Source organism: Vipera berus (genome assembly GCF_964194415.1).
Source record: "Vipera berus genome assembly, chromosome: 7".
NCBI classification, from domain to species: Eukaryota; Metazoa; Chordata; class Lepidosauria; order Squamata; family Viperidae; genus Vipera; species Vipera berus.
This window is the reverse complement of record NC_138209.1, coordinates 78,457,126-78,474,060: the sequence shown is the minus strand read 5'-3', so window position 1 is coordinate 78,474,060 and position 16,935 is coordinate 78,457,126. Positions and strand designations below refer to the sequence as shown.

Here is a 16,935-nt window from a genome sequence, read left to right as displayed (position 1 = left end):
GATTGGCATTGTCTTATCCTCCCAATTAACTGAGAGAAGACTCACAGGTGGTCCTCAACTTACGGCCATTTTTCACACTTGCGACTGCTGGTCCAAATTCAGATGCTTGGCGCTGGAACTCGTATTTATGACGGTTGCAGTGTCCCAGGGTGGGGCGTGGGAGTTCCCGTTCTCTTCTTTGCGTGGCCTTTTGACAAGCCAAGAAAAAAGGGAAGCCAGATTCACGTAGCAACCGGGTTACTAACTTAACAACGGTGGCAAGGAAGGTCGTAAACCGGGACAAAATTCCCTTAACCGCTGTCTCACCGGGCAACAGAGATTTGGGGGCTCAGTTGTCATACATTGAGGACTTCCTGCCCTCAGCGGAGCTCACGGGCAGCCATTGAAACCCCTGGCAAAGCTGTAAAAAAAAAGTCTCTCTTTACGAGATGCGCGAGTTAATTCACGGATAATCCAGAATAGATTCAAGGATTCATGTGACTTTGGAAGCCCGCGTCTTGTCCTTGCTGAAAGACACCTTTTCTGCAGCTCGGCCTCGGTAGCTTGAAGATGGGTGGACTTCAGCTCCCAGAATTCCCTAGCCGGTGTGGCACAGTTGGCTGGGGGAATTCTGGGAGTTGAAGTCCACCCATCTCAAAGCTGCCAAGCTGGAAAAACGCTGACATGGCCTGTTTTCAGGACCAAAGAGCAAATAAATCTTTTAACTCAGTGTTACTCAAATCTTAGCGATTTTTAAGAGGTCTGGACTTCAACTCCCAGAATTCCCCAGCCAGCCTAGCTGGCTGGAGGAATTCTGGGAGTTGAAGTCCAGACCTCTTAAAAAAGTTGCTAAGGTTGAGAAACACTGCCTTAAACTGATCTGGCAGGCCTATAAAACAAGCCCCTGCCATTTCCTTAAATGCCAGCAGGATATTCAGAGAAATTGGGAAAAAAAGGAACAGCGTCTTTTTCCCTTTCGAAGTCAGATGACGCGGCCTCGCCTTTCAGCGCCTCAAATCTGGCCGGAGGCTTCTATCATTCAAAAGTCTAGGGAAACCGGAAGGGGCGGGGCGAGGCGGCCGCGAAAGCCCGACGGGCGGCTTCCTAGAGATAGGAAAAGGCGAGAGGGCTTCCTGTGCGTGGCCTGGAGGAAGGGCGCTTCGTCGCGATGGAGGCCGCCTCGGAGCCGGCCGGGGTGACGGCGGTGGTTGGAGGCGATTCCCCCGCAGCCCCGGCGCCCGAGTGCCCGCACGGTGAGCTTCTTGCTGGGAGGGTCGAGCCCGGGTGGGTCGGTTGCCTTCCTGTCCCCCCCTTTCCCCCCTTGCACAACAACCCTGCGAGGTAGGCAAGGGAGAGCTTGGGATGGACCCTCAATGGCTTAAAGTTTGTGTGTGTGTGTTTGTGTGTGTGTGTGTGTGTGTTCCTTTGCTTGCTCACCCCATATTTCCTTTTATTTGATGGACAGTTTGCACCCTGTGTTTGTTTTTTTATTTTCTGTGTGTGTGTGTGTGTGTGTGTGTGTTGCTTTGCTTCCTCAGCCACATTTCCTTTTATTTGATGGACAGTTTGCACCGTGTTAGTTTTTGTATGTCTCTCTCTCTCTCTCTGTGTGTCTGTGTCTCTGTGTGTGTTTCTTCCTTTGCTTGCTCACCCCATATTTCCTTTTATTTGATGGACAGTTTGCATTCTGTATGTATGTTTGTGTATTTGTGTGTGTGTGTTGCTTTGCTTGATCACCCACATTTCCTTTTATTTGATGGACAGTTTGCACGCTGTGTTTGTGTGTTTGTGTATGTTTATGTGTTGCTTTGCTTGCTCACCCACATTTCCTTTTATTTGATGGACAGTTTGCATTCTGTATGTATGTTTGTGTATTTGTGTGTGTGTGTTGCTTTGCTTGATCACCCACATTTCCTTTTATTTGATGGACAGTTTGCACCGTGTTAGTTTTTGTATGTCTCTGTGTGTGTGTGTCTGTGTCTGTGTCTCTGTGTGTGTTTGTTCCTTTGCTTGCTCACCCCATATTTTCTTTTATTTGGACAGTTTGCACACTGTGTTTGTATGTTTGTGTGTATGTTGCTTTGCTTGCTCACCCACCTTTCTACTTATCTGGTGGACAGTTTGCATTCTGTATTTAGGTTTGTGTATTTGTGTGTGTATGTTGCTTTGCTTGATCACCCATTTCCTTTTGTCTGATGGCCAGTTTGCATCCTATGCGTGTGTGTCTTTGTGTGCATATATGTGTGTGTTTTTTCCTTTGCTTGCTCACCCACATTTCTTTTTATTTGATGCCTTATTAACTCACCGCGCAGGGAAGCCCTTGCAGAGCAACTGTGGTTGGATAAGTTTCTCTTATTGTCTGCAGGCAGTGCTCCACTTAGCAATAGTTCGTTTAGTGACGGCTCGAAGTGACAGCGGCACTGAAAAAATGGGATTTAGGACCCTTTTTTCACACGGACCGTTGCAGCGTTCCCCCAGGGTCACGTGATTTATATTTACAGAGGCTTGGCAACTGACTCGCATTTATGACAGTCGCAGTGTCCCCCCCCGGGGTCACGTGATCCCCTTTTGCGACCTTCTGACAAGCAAAGTCAAGTGGGGGGGGGGAACCAGCTTCGCTTCTCAGCCATGTTACTCATTTAACACTTGCAGGGATCCACTGAACAACTGTGGCAAGGAAGGTCGTAAAATGGGGCCCAACTCACCTAACAGATGTCTCACTTAGCCAGCGAAACATTGGGCTCCGTTGTGGTCACTAAATGAACTGTTATAAGTCGAGGACCACCTGTACCCGAATTTTGATCCCGTGACCGCGAGCAGGCTACAAGGGTGTGAAAAACGATCGTAAGTCACACTTTTTTCAGGGCTGTCGTAACTAACTTCGAACTAAGTGAACGGTCGTAAGTCGAGGATGCCATGTACCCTGGTGGTTCTGTGTGTCCTCAAACGCCTTTTCAAAGCACCGACTGAAACGGGAGCTAATTGAGAAGTTCCCTTGTTTCTTGCTCCTTTGGAAACAAGGTTATTAGGAATTATTCCAAATATCCGAGTGGAGTAAATAAACAAATTACTCGTCCAACCAATTGCAATCATTTTATGGTTTCCATTTCCCCATTATTATTTTTTTACTTTGTTAGGTCCCACCGTTTTGTTTTCGAGGATTCTCCCAGGGACAGAAAAGGCAAGAAGATTTTACGCTTGTTCTGCGTGCAGAGAGAGAAAAGACTGCAATTTTTTCCAATGGGAAGATGAAAAGGTGAGTCACAGCAAGAGACGTTACAACAGCATTACTCTCCCCTTTGCTTTTCAAGGGATGATCCGTCTTCTCCTTATGGACTCGTCTTGCGGGGGAGGAATTACTCCTGCACGTAAATGGCTGTTTTTGAAATTTGCAGGTTTCAAACACTTGGATGGGAATGGGATCTTTTTTTTTAAAAAAATAAATGTATAAATTTCTGGTGATTCTGATAGAAAACCGAATGTCGGAGAAGGCAGGCAAAAGTCTAAAGGCGAGCATATATTGTTTAAAAATAAAACAAAGGTAATTTCCTACAGTATTAGTTGTTCCAAAATAAAGGGAGGGAGGAAATATACACATACACATACGCATATAAATAACACATACGGACGCACACATAAGAGCTTTAAGTTAGAAGATTTTTTTTTTTTACTTTCTGAACCAGAAATTCAGAGAGAGAAAAAAAGAACTTACATTTGGCGGAAATCTTGAAAACTATACTCAGGTCGTCCTGAATTTATGAGCACGATTGAGTCCAACATTTCTGTTGCTAAGTGAGGCATTTGTGAGTTTTGCCCCAGGTTACAACCTCCGTTGCCACATTTCTTAAGTGAATCATCGCAGTTATTAAGTTAGAATAATAATAATAATAAACCTTTATTGTCAAAGTACAACATGTGTACATTGAGATTAGCTGAGCCTCCCCCCGTGCTCTCTCCCCCCAACACACAGTGACTACAAACCCTCCATCCCACCACACTATGTGAACCAACTACACCACACACCGGTCTCCCAAGTCAATCCTGCATAAGATTATGTCCCGTTTAAAAGCCTTTAGAAACATGGTCGTTAAGGGAATCCAGACTCTCCCCCTTGACTTTGCTTGTCAGAAGGTCGCAAAAGGGGATTGCATGACCCCTTTGGGGACATTGCGGCCATCGTAAATATGAGTCACTTGCCATATTGATCACGTGACCCAGGGGAGGGTACAACGGTTGTAAAGGTGAAAAATCGTAAGTCACTTTTTTTCAGGGCTGTTGTAACTTTGAACGGTCGCTAAATGAGCTGTTGGAAGGCGAGTAGTAGTTCTGTAGTAGTTCTTTCTCATTCTTTCATTTTTTCCCCCTCTACATCTTCCTTAGATATCAGAAGCCCGTCTTTCAGCCCGGGAAAAATACAATCAGAGTCGTCGGCCGTCTAAAACTCATTCGGACAATGTAAAAAGGTAAATCGTCTGGGTTGAAATGCTTACTTTGTTTTCCTTACTCGGTTGACAATTAAATATGTTTTCACTGGTTACCTGAAACAGATATTCAAGTTCCTGTAGTAAATGGGACAGGATCATTCCTTAAAAACGATATTCAAGTTCCTGTAGCAAACGGCACTGGATCATTCCTTAAAAACTAAGAATGAAAAGGGAATTTGATCACCTCTGTGTTGTAAAAGGTGGAATAATGAAACCGGAATTCATCGTGTGGGGTTGAACGCTCTCCAAGGTGGATTATTTCCTTGCAGAAGTTCATTTCCCAACATGAGTGAGTAGCTACCACATCTAAACAGACGACAAACCTCACACTCAACTCACCCTGACGATGTTACCTAGTTGGGTAATGAAATGTCTGCAAGGAAAGAATTGTTTTAAAAAATACATTTTTTTTTTTTACATAATCACCTTAATATTTGGTAAACATGTCTGGGTTTATATTTAAAAAACAATAACAATTAGATTCTATAATTCTATGGTCCACATAATAACTTTGCTTGGATGTTCTCCCAAATGTGTTCTCTTTTGCCAACCTTGGATTAATACAATTATTATTTGGATAAATAAGAATGAAATACAGACGTTTTTCTAATATTTCTGCAAATAATAACCACGTTGATATAAAGCTTCTTTTCTAACTGATCATCTTGATTGCCTTATCGTAGATCCTGTTTAAAATTCTTATTTAAATTTGTTTTCCCCATAATATTCAAAACATTCTTACTGGTTAAGATTTTCATTACACTTAAGTATTTTAAGTCTTTTTCCTCATACAGGCTATCCCAACACTTTTACATTTCTCATATCTTAAAAAAAGAGGGAAAAAATCGAAAAGAAAAAGAAATAAGAAGATAGTATGCAACTTAAAATACATATCTCTCTTAGACTAATGTACATTTATATCCAGAATTTATCTCTTGTTTTTTAACCATATTCAAGCATATTCAAGCAACCTATTAAATGGAACATTTAATAAATCCAACGTTGTAGATCTAATCACAACGTTTTTATCCATTCGAAGTTTTCTCAAGATCAGTTTTACTTAAACATCTAAAACATTTCCTTTATATATAAACCATGAACGTGGATTCGTGGTGTGGGGTTGAATACTTGGTGCTCTCCACAATGGATTATTTGCTTGCCGAAGTTCATTTCTCAACATCATGAGTGAGTAGCTGCTACATCTAAACAGATGACAAACTCCACACTCACTCATCCTGATGATGGTACCTAGTAGGGTAATGAAATGTCTGCAAGAAAACAACCGTGCTTGAAGAGCTTCAAAAACTCCTTAACTGAACCTTGAGCTACAGATCCTCTTCCTATTGGAAGCAGATATTTTGGGGAGGACAAAGGGAAGGGCTACTGCAGTACCATAAGTGGAAGACAAACCGTTGCCCCCCCAATTTGAAATCTGAGTGGGTGGGCGCTTCAATTAAAGTGGGTGGGCGCTTCAAGGCAATGCCGTTACACCAGTGACTTTTCTGCCCTTAGGTACAAGGAGTTCATTGCTCTAGCTCTACCGAAAAGGAGGTTTTGTCAGGAATGTCAAGAGCTCCTGCTGCCATCGGAATGGGAAAGACACTCTGGCCATCCAGTACTCACTGATATCTCGGCTGCCCAGCTAGGAAGACCTAGCCAGCTCCTCACTGCTCTGGAGAACAAGAAGACGAACGCCCAGTACCTCTTCACCGACCGAAGTTGCCACTTCCTCTTGGATCTTCTCGTTGCGCAAGGTTTCCAAAGGGTGCTTTGTGTGGGCACGCCAAGGTGAGCCCTTAGTGTCCTCAACACAGTGGACCTTAACTGAGGGATGGCCTTTAGCCTTTGGCCTTGAATAAACATGGGGCCAAAGTTACAGAATATAGAATAATAAGAGTTGGAAGGGACCTTGGAGGTCTTCTAGTCCAACCCCCTGCTCAAGCAGGAGACCTTGTACTATTCCAGATCAATGGTGGCCCAATCTCTTTTTTTTTTAAAAAAAAGCTCCAGTGTTGGAGCACCTACAGCTTCTAGAAGCAAGCTGTTCCACTGGTTAATTTTTCTCTCAACAAAAATTGTTCTCTCGCTGTCACGAAATTCCTCTTTAATTCTGGGTTCCATTACCTTATTCCTATTCCTATTTCTATTCCTATTCCTATTCCTATTTCTATTCTATTTCTATTCTATTCTATTCTATTCTATTCTATTCTATTCTATTCTATTCTATTCTATTCTATTCTATTCTATTCTATTCTATTCTATTATTATCTTCATTATTCTATTTTATTCTATTCTATCTTCATTATTCTATTCTATTCTATTCTATTCTATTCTATTCTATTCTATTCTATTCTATTCTATTCTATTCTATTCTATGCTATTCTATTCTATTCTATTCTATGCTATGCTATGCTATGCTATGCTATTCTATTCTATTCTATTCTATTCTATTCTATTCTATTCTATTCTATTCTATTCTATTCTATTCTCTATTCTATTCTATTCTATTCTATTCTATTCTATTCTATTCTATTCTATCCCATAATTCTATTCTATTCTATTCTGTTCTGTTCTATTCTATTCTATTCTATTCTATTCTATTCTATTCTGTTTCTATTCTGTTTCTATTCTATTCTATTCTATTCTATTCTATTCTATTCTATTCTTTATTCTATTTTATTCTATTCTATCTTCATTATTCTATTCTATATTCTAATATCTATTCCATTCCATTCCATCCCATCCCATCCCATCCTATTCTATATTCTAATAACCTCTTCTCTTCTCTTCTCTTCTCTTCTCTTCTCTTCTCTTCTCTTCTCTTCTCTTCTCTTCTCTTCTCTTCTCTTCATAATTTTTCAGGCTTCACGAACTGATCAAATTGGAAGCGTCACCCAAAGGGAAGATCACAATGAAGAGTCTTTTGCTCGATATTGACTTCAGGTAGGGTTTTATTAATGGATAACTCTCTCCTCTGTTCCCCGGGAGTTCTTTCTCTTTCCAACAGCCGCTTTATTTCCATGCCTCTCCACTGTGTCATCCCTGTGCAGATAGTTCGCAACCTACAATCACAGAGAGGCAAAGGAAGAGAAAAAAGAAAGAAGGAAGAGGAAAAAAGGGAAGGGGAATAGGAAGGAAGGAAAGATAAGGAGAGGGGGAAGGATGGAAGGGAGGGAGGGAGGAAGATAAGAAAGGAAGGAAGGAGGGAAGTAAAAAAGATAAGGAAAGGAAAGTCGGATGGACAGACTTTTAGGAAACTTTGGAGTAGCCGACTGTCAAGGGAGAAAGGGAACTGAGATTTCTGTCTGCTGAGTTCAGCTGATCGTCCGTCTATACTTTGCTGATATCTCATTTGCAAGCCTAATAAGAAACAATTTCTTTGCAGGTATTCTCAGTTCTACCCCCAGGAGGAATTTTGTCACTATAACATGTTTAACCATTATTTCTTTGCTGGAGAGGTAAGTGCCACTCAAGTCCTAGGCACATTTCATCCTAGTAGCCAAGCCTAGTGTAATGGGAGTGGGTTTTTCAGGGAGTCCCTGAACCCCTTTATACGACACGGCTTGTCATTATACCATTGCCCTGATGAAGTTGCAGGTGTCGGCTCATACGGTGTAGTAAAGCTAACGACCCTCGGTTGCATAAACGGAGGCAGGGAATCGAAAGCAGGTGAAGTATTAGTAGCGCTTCCTAAAGCCCTAGTAAGGCCACACCTGGAATGCCAGCATCCAGTTTTGCTCACCACAAATGACAAAAAAAAAGATTTTATTTATTTATTTATTTTATTATATTTGTATACCGCCCTTCTCCCGAAGGACTCAGGGCGGTGAACAGGGCAATACACGTTAAAAAACAAGAATACAAAAGTTAAAAAAAAGATTAAACAAGATGCCTGAAAACTATAACAATAAGTTAAGTTAAAATACATAAAAAACAATAAAACCCAAACCCATCACCCATCAGGCCAGGCCGGCTTGTTCGAACAGGTAAGTCTTTAGATCGCGCCGGAAGGAGCGAAGGTCGGGCGCCATCCGGAGCTCAACCGGAAGATGATTCCATTAATCCGGCGCGCCCACCTGCCTCCTCTGCTCAAAGATGTTGGGACTTTGGGAAAAAAAAGTGCAAAGAAGAACAACTAAGATGGTTAAGGGCCCGGAGACTCAAACATGTGAAGAACGGTTGCAGGAATTGGATAAGGCCAGTCAAGAGAAAAGAAGGACTGGTGGGGTGGGGGACATGATAGCAGTATTCCAGTATTTCAAGGGCTGCCACAAAGAAGTATGTGTGTGTGGGGTGGTGGTGGTTCAACTTGTTTTCCAAAGCGCCTGAAGGCAAGACAGAAAAAACAACAACAATGGGTGAAAATAATAAAGGACGGGAATTAAGGAGAAACTTCCTAACAGTGAGAACAATTAACCAGTGGAACGGCTTGCCACCAAAAGTTGTGGGTGCATCATCTCTGGAGGTTTTAAGAAGCCACCTGTCCGAAATGGTCTAGTCCAGGGGTGTCAAACTCAATTTCATTGAGGGCCGCATCAGCATTGCAGTTGCCCTCAAGGGGCCGGGTGGGTATGGCCAGGGTGGGCGTGGCCTACTGGGTGGGCATGGCTAGAGTGGGTGTGGCCTACTGGGTGGGCGTGGCCAGCTCTACATTGTTCGCATCGAGGGTGCCTATGGGGGCCTGGGCAGGAGTGGGACAGATCTGAGGGTCTCTGGCAGAAGGAGGGTCTCTGGGCCAGGGCCAAGGCAGTGGGGGCCGTTCCCTCACTGTTTCCAGGATGGATTCGCGGGCCGCATGAAACCACTTTGCGGGCCGGATCTGGCCCCCGGGCCTTGTGTTTGACATGTCTGGTCTAGGGTCTCCTGCTTGAGCAGTGGGCTGGACTAGAAGACCTCCAAGGTCCCTTCCAGCTCCATTCTGAAGATAATCTAGCTAGCTGGGCGATACCTTTAAAAGAGTAAAATTTGCAAGAGACAAGATCTCCAGGACTCCAGGCTTCTCTTGCCTCTCTTGCAGGCTGCTTCCCGTGTATGCGAGGAATTCTTGCAGGAAGACCAAGGGAGGCAGGTGGTCCTGGTGGCCGATCCCCCCTTTGGGGGCTTGGTGGAGGCGTTGGCTTCTAGCTTCCAAAAACTGATGGCCATGTGGAGTTCAGTAGGAGGCGCAGGTAACTATGTCCGAGATGCTTACGAGCCAGAAAGAGGACTGTGGAAATATCTACGGACTCCTCACATCCTGCAGGTAAACTGCTTTAGCTTCTCAGGATGACGTTATGAAGCAGGGGTCTTCCAACTTGTCTCTTTGATCGACTTGTGGACTTCAACTCCCAGAATTCCTCTGGCTGAGGAATTCTGGGAGTTGAAGTCCACAAGTCATCAAAGAGACAAGTTGGAAGACCCCTGCTATAGAGCTCTGTAGGCCAAAACAATCAGACATAAAGGGAGCTCTTTCCATCCCACCGTCACTTTGCTGAACAGCTAATTCCCTCTCTCGTTTTCTCATTCTTTTCCTCACCTCCTCATCTTTCCTACTATCTTTTCCTGTTGGTTTCTTACGATTTATCAGCTGTTTGCAAATTACGATCAATGGTTGTAGGCAGCTATGATTTATAACCTATGACCTTTTACTTTGCTGTTTGTATGTACACTCTGAGCATGTGCACTGGAGACAAATTCCTTGTTCTGTTCTGTTCTACTCTACTCATATTCCTATTCTGTTCTGTTCTATTCACTATTCTATTCTTATTCTATTCTATTCTTATTCTATTCTATTCTTCTATTCTATTCTATTCTATTCTATTCTATTCTATTCTATTCTATTCTATTCTATTCTATTCTATTCTATTCTATTCTATTCTATTCTATTCTATTCTATTCTATTCTATTCTATTCTATTCTATTCTATTCTCCATTCCATTCCATTCCATTCCATTCCATTCCATTCTTCTTATTTTAATCTTAGTCTGTTCTGTTCTATTATCTCCTATTCTATCTCTTCTTACTCCACTCCACTCCATTCTTCATTCCTCTAGTGTAGTCTAGTCTAGTTGACAAGCTTAGATTTTGACACGATCTAGGAAAGGATCACAGCTTTAACGGCTATCTTCCACTGAGAATGTATTTAAAGCTTTTCAACTATCATGCCACAGTTCGGAGCGGGCTGCAAAGTTTCATTTGCAGAATAGATCATTTTAGCCCTAAACTGTTTGCAAAGGCAATAAAAGTATTTGCTGTGTTCCGTGCAGAATTATATTTATATAAATTTATATCTATTTTCATATCATGTGTATATCTATTTTATATCTATTTTTATATATAAGTATTTTTTTAAAAATACGGTGAATATTTTGCTCATTAGGTTCTGCCAGCAAAGAGTTACCTATCCTTTGGATATTTCCGTATTTTTTTGAGTCCCGCATCCTTGAATCTTTTCCAAGCTTCACCATGTTGGATTATCAGGTAAGGACAAAGAGTCCTCCACAGAAATCTGCCAACCTTTTGCGCGCCAACTTCTTTATGACTTCTAGAATCTGTCAATTTCCGAGTATAAATGGCTTTCCTTTGCTTGGCATGCCAAACTACACTGGAAGATTTAACAACCTACCTTTCGTTAACTGTTCCTGCTTTCATTTTTTAGGTTGATTATGACAATCACGCGCTATACAAGCATGGGAAAAGAGGCCGCAAACAGTCCCCAGTTCGTATTTTTACTAACATGTCACCAAGTTCAATAGTTCTTCCAGCAGAAGAAGGCTACAGGTAAACTCTGTGTTGAGTTGAATGGAATAGAGAAATAGAATATGGGATGGGATGGGATGGGATGGGATGGGATGGGATGGGATGGGATGGGATGGGATGGGATGGGATGGGATGGGATAGGATAGGATACAATAGAATATATGGTATGGAATGGGAAGGAATAGGAGAGGAGAGGAGAGGATAGAAAATGGAATGGAATAGAGTAGAGTAGAATGGAATAGAATAGAATAGAATAGAAAATTTAGAATAGAATAGAATAGAAAATTTAGAATAGAATAGAATAGAATATATGGAATAGAATAGAATAGAATATATGGAATAGAATAGAATAGAATATATGGAACAGAATAGAAAAGAATAGAGTAAGAATAGAATAGAATAGAATAGAATAGAATAGAATAGAATATATGGAATAGAATAGAATATATGGAATAGAATAGAATAGAATAGAATAGAATAGAATAGAAAATATGGAATGGAATAGAAAATATGGAATGGAATGGAATAGAATAGAATAGAAAATATGGAATGGAATAGAATAGAATAGAATAGAATATATGGAATAGAATAGAATAGAATAGAATAGAATATATGGAATAGAATAGAATAGAATAGAAAATATGGAATGGAATAGAAAATATGGAATGGAATAGAATAGAATAGAAAATATGGAATGGAATGGGATAGAATAGAATAGAATAGAATATATGGAATAGAATAGAATAGAATAGAATAGAATATATGGAATAGAATAGAAAAGAATAGAGTAAGAATAAGAATAAGAAGAATAGAATAGAATAGAATATATGGAATAGAATAGAATAGAATAGAAAATATGGAATGGAATAGAAAATATGGAATGGAATAGAATAGAATAGAAAATATGGAATGGAATGGGATAGAATAGAATAGAATAGAATAATAGAGTTTGAAGGGACCTTGGAGGTCTTCTAGTCCAACCCCTGCTCATTTCAAACAAATGGTTGCCCAGTCTCTTTTTAAAAATTAAAATTAAATTAAAAATGTTCAATGTTAGAATAACTTCTGGGTAGAACGATTTTTTTTTTAAAAAAACATCGTTACCCACAAAACCAGCTGACGTGGCTTACCAAGCCTCTGTTTAGTCAGGACTAGCTGCATCTCTCTTTTTTTTGCGAAACCTTCTCCTTGCTTTCTCTCCGTCAAGGTTTTGCCCCGTCTGCCAGCGATACGTCAGCGCCCAGAACCAGCACTGCGACATCTGCAGTTCCTGCCCTTCCAAAGTGAGTAGGTCCTTCAGCGGATCGCCTGGCGATCCTCCTCAACTCAGTTCCGCTGCCTTCAGCGGCTAGGAGCAAGGTGGGAATTCAGACGTCAGGATGCAGAATACCCTACACCACGGCTACAACCTGTAGCATCTGAAGATGTCGGCGGGATGCCTGGCTTCCATTTTGCTGGGGGGGGGAAAGCAAGGAGAGCTTTGTTGGAAAGTTACAGCTCGCAGTTAGGAAGAGGCAGCTGCGTGAAAAGCGGATCTCCCCAAGGAGAATCTATTATTATTATTATTATTATTATTATTATTATTATTATTATTATTATTATTATTATTATTATTAATTATTATTATTAATTTAATTTGTATTATTTAATTAGTCCTCTTTAATTAAAGAAGAAAGCTTGAGGCCCCATCAACTATCGGTAAGAATTATCCCACTTAATATTGAATGCCACACTGAGGTCACAATTAACACGCAGCCTGAGGGTGAGTTAGCATTCATGAACTGCAGGTAATCCTCGACTTAGGACCCCAGTGGAGCCCAACGTTTTTGTTGCTAAGCGACAGTTGTGAGGTGAATTTTGCCTCGTTTTACGACCTTCCTCGCTGCGGTTGTTAAATTAGCAACACGGTTGTTAATTGAATCCGGCTTTAACCCGTTGACTTGGCTTATGGGAAGGTCGCAAAAGGGGATCTTCCGGGGCACTGCAACCGTCCGAAGTACACGCCAGTTGCCGAGCCTCTAAATTTTGATCATGTGACCTGGGGGGAATCCTACAATGGTCGTAAGTGTGGAAAACGGTCACAAGCCCCTTTTTTCCCCAGTGCCGTTGTAACTCTGGAGGGTCGCTAAATGAACTGTTGTAAGTCAAAGGCTGCCTGCATAGTAAAAGGGGACAGTTGTCATGGAAGGACTGCAAGAAGAACCTAAAAAATCCTTCGGGTTTGAATTTATTTATTTTTTTCAAATTCTATTTCGATTAAACATTTTTCAAACATCAAATGCGAAACCCGGGCTTTGTGTTTTTAAAAATAAGGGAACGAAAGAATAAAAGAATCAAGTAGAATATAGGAAGTAAAAATGGGATCTGCAGTCATGGAAGTGGATCTTTGAATTTGGAAAGCAGGTGGTCCTCAATAGCAGGGGGTTGGACTAGATGACCTCCAAGTTCCCTTCCAACTATTATTATTATTATTATTATTATTATTATTATTATTATTATTATTATTATTATTATTATTATTATTATTATTTTAGTGACTGAAGTTGCAATGGCACTGAAAAAAGCGACTTAGGACAGTTTTTCACACTTAACGACCACTGCAGCACCCCGTGGTCACGTGATCAAAATCCAGAAGCTCGGCAACTGGCATGTACTTACGACGGTTGCAATGTCCCGGGGTCACGTGATCCCCTTTTGCGACCTTCCGACAAGCCAAGTCAATAGGAAGGTGAAGATTCGCTTAACGGCCGTGTGACTAGCTTAACGAGCGCAGTGATCCACTTAACAGTCGTGGCAAGGAAGGTCATCAAATGGGGCAGAACTCACTCAACAAGTGTCTTGATTAGCAAGACCAATTTGGAGCTCAGTTGTGTAATAATTTGATTGTAAATGATGCTTTTTCCCCCTCCCCCTTTTAATCCGGATCAAAGTTAATCTTTTTTTTTCTTCTTCCCTGCAACAGGATGGCAGACGCTGGATTCATTGTAACCTTTGCAAAAAATGTGTAAAGCCCTGTAAGTTTTTTTTTTGTTTGTTTATTTGAAATGACATCTTTTTCAGTTTGGGATCAGGGGAATGCAAGATCAAGCGGCTGTTAAAAAAAAAGTTTTAATGTTTTGCTTCGTTTGGGGCAAGCTGACTCCACCTTTAGCTTTTAGCCGCAAAACAGACACCCTTTCACTGAGATCAAAGGGTATCTTCTTAGGAAACGTTGCCTCCTTTTGATCCTGGTTCGTGATGCTTTCCAAAGAGTCTGGGAACAGCAACAAGGATTGTCGGTTTTGGCTCTGCGGCTTTGTTGTTAGCTGCCCTGAGTCCTTCGGGAGATAGGGCGGCATACAAGTCCCATAATAATTAAATTAAATTTTCCTGCAACCTTTTATTGCAGATTCTCGCAAAACTTTTTAAGAACATCGTTCAATACAGTCCCACTAAGGCCCCGGTTTTTTTTTATACAAACCTTGTAATTTTAAGACTTGTGGACTTCAGCTCCCAAAATTTGCTGGTTTGGTTTTTGTGGACGAAACAATTCAAAAACGTTTCAGGCTGCTTTTCATGAATTGTTCCTTTGTGTGTTTGCAGCCTGGGTTCACTGTGTCACCTGCACGCGCTGTGCTCTTCCCAGTCACCCTTGCAAAGAAGCTCGTTCGGGGTGCTTTGTTTGTGGAGAAGCCAACCACAAACGCACCACGTGTCCAAATCGGCAGAGGATCTGCAGAGCTGACCGGTAAGTTGGGGGCTAGGAATTCGTTGGCCTGCTGACCTGGCAAAAATGAGATCGGCTGGTTTGGGCTCTTCATTGGTTGGATCCTTGTTGCTCTCTGAGCTTGGTCGTTTTCTCGCAGACGTTTCGTGACCCAACTAGGTAACCTCATCATTGCTAGAAGGGTGTGGGGTTTGTGGAAAGGAGGAGGAGGAGGAGGAGGAGGAGGAGGAGGAGGAGGAGGAGAACTATGGGGTCCTTGATGCTCTCTGAGCTTGGTTATTCTCTCGCAGTCATTTCGTGACCCAACTAGGTAACATCATCAGTGCTAGAAGGAAGTGGGGTTTGTGGAGAGGAGGAGGAAGACTATGGGGTCCTTGGTGGTCTCTGAGCTTGCTTGTTTTCTCGCAGACGTTTTGTGACCCAACTAGCTAACATCATCAGTGCTAGAAGGGAGTGTGGGGTTTGCCCTCTGTAATCAGTGGGAGCCCTGTCAGCATGGAAGGAGGTGCTTGATGAGGCTATTTTTTTTATTGTGGGGTCCTTGGTGCTCTCTGACCTTGGTTATTTTCTTGCAGACGTTTCATTACCCCACTAGGTAACATCATCAGTGTGCTGGTGATGTTACCTAGTTTGGCCATGAAACGTCGCGACAGAAAACCACCAAGCTCGGAGAGCACCCAGGACCCCACCGTTCAATCCAGAGCTACAAATATATTCTCTTCTGTCCCTGACTCTTCATTGTGTAACCATGGTGTAAATCACTATGCCTGGGTTAACACACGTTAAACCCAAACCGGACAGCCACATTAATTACGGCTTAACATTCTGGGTAAACCAGATGATTGAGTTTCGGGTAGATATTTTTGCCTGTTGGAAAGCTTCTATATTTCCAAATTCCAGATTCCTAATTTCATCACCTGTTTAATTCATTTAATGCCATTTTCCCCATTTCTTTCATCAATTGCTGTTGTTGTTTTTTCCCCCCCTCTCTCGACTTCTTCCGCAGAGATAGCCAAAGGGCCAAACAGAAAAAGAAGAAATTGAAGAAGTTTGTTACGGACACAACATGTTGGAGAAAGGCAAAAGCTGCGAGGAAAAGAAAAAACAAATAATAATTAAAAAAAAACATTTCAGTGCTTATAGCATTCCTTTATTTACTATTGTCCCATTCTTAATCTGGGTATTAAAAAATGTCGTTGGATTAACAGAAAAGGGGCAATTAGGTCTGTGTTGTTAGAAACAGCCAAATATGTCTTTGGGCTCATACAGATGAGTCCCTGACTTACAACATTCAGTGACCATTCAAAGTCACAACAGCACTGGAAATAGTGACTTATGAGCGTTTTTCACAGTTACCTCCGTTGCAGCACGTCCAGTGGTCATCGTGATCAAAATTCAGACGCTTGGCAACTGACTCATACTTATGACGGCTGCAGCGTCCCCCGGGGTCATGCGATCCCCTTTTGCGACCGTCTGACAAGCAAAGTCCACGGTGGAAGCTGGATCGATTTAACACCCGTGTTACTCCTTTAAGAACTGCAACGATTTCACTTAACAAAAGTAGCGAGGAAAGTCGTAAAACTCACTTAACAAATGCCTCGCTTAGCGACATAAACTTTGGACTCAGTTGTGGTTAGCAGATTACAGTTTTGACTGCCCTGTCGTGGGCTCTGTTTTGACTTTTCAGACCGTAACCGTGGATTGTCTTAACTAATTGCACGGGTGGGGTGTGTGTGTGTCCGAAAGGGAGGTGTGTGCCCTGCTGGCACGTTTTATGGCTGTGATTAAACCTCTTTGTGCGTTTTTGTTAGCCTCTGCATTCTGACACAAGGTCCCACACTGTTCTTTCAGCTGGGAACTGAAGAAGACAAATGTGTGTATCTCAGCTTCGCCAAGGCCAGGAAGTTGGGGGGGGGTTTTGTTTTTTGTTGTTTGTTTTGCAGTTGGGGAAGGAGTGTGCATTTTGCACATTTTAACACGTTTGACAACTTCCTCCAAAGGCCATTGGCCGTTGGCCTACACACTTTT

The 16,935-nt window shown here is 41.9% G+C and overlaps 1 protein-coding gene across 1 annotated transcript; it reads left to right on the top strand.

Annotated features, from left to right (window-relative positions):
• Window positions 1–1,064: 1,064 nt before the first annotated feature.
• Window positions 1,065–16,712, top strand: ZCCHC4 (zinc finger CCHC-type containing 4). Its single transcript, XM_081332486.1, has 13 exons — window positions 1,065–1,232; window positions 3,117–3,235; window positions 4,360–4,442; window positions 5,976–6,251; window positions 7,326–7,406; window positions 7,849–7,921; window positions 9,481–9,631; window positions 10,822–10,922; window positions 11,101–11,222; window positions 12,409–12,484; window positions 14,164–14,215; window positions 14,784–14,928; window positions 15,914–16,712. The coding sequence occupies exons 1-13, from the start codon at window positions 1,148–1,150 to the stop codon at window positions 16,017–16,019; spliced, it is 1,470 nt and encodes a 489-aa protein (XP_081188612.1). The 5' UTR covers window positions 1,065–1,147; the 3' UTR covers window positions 16,020–16,712.
• Window positions 16,713–16,935: the final 223 nt, after the last annotated feature.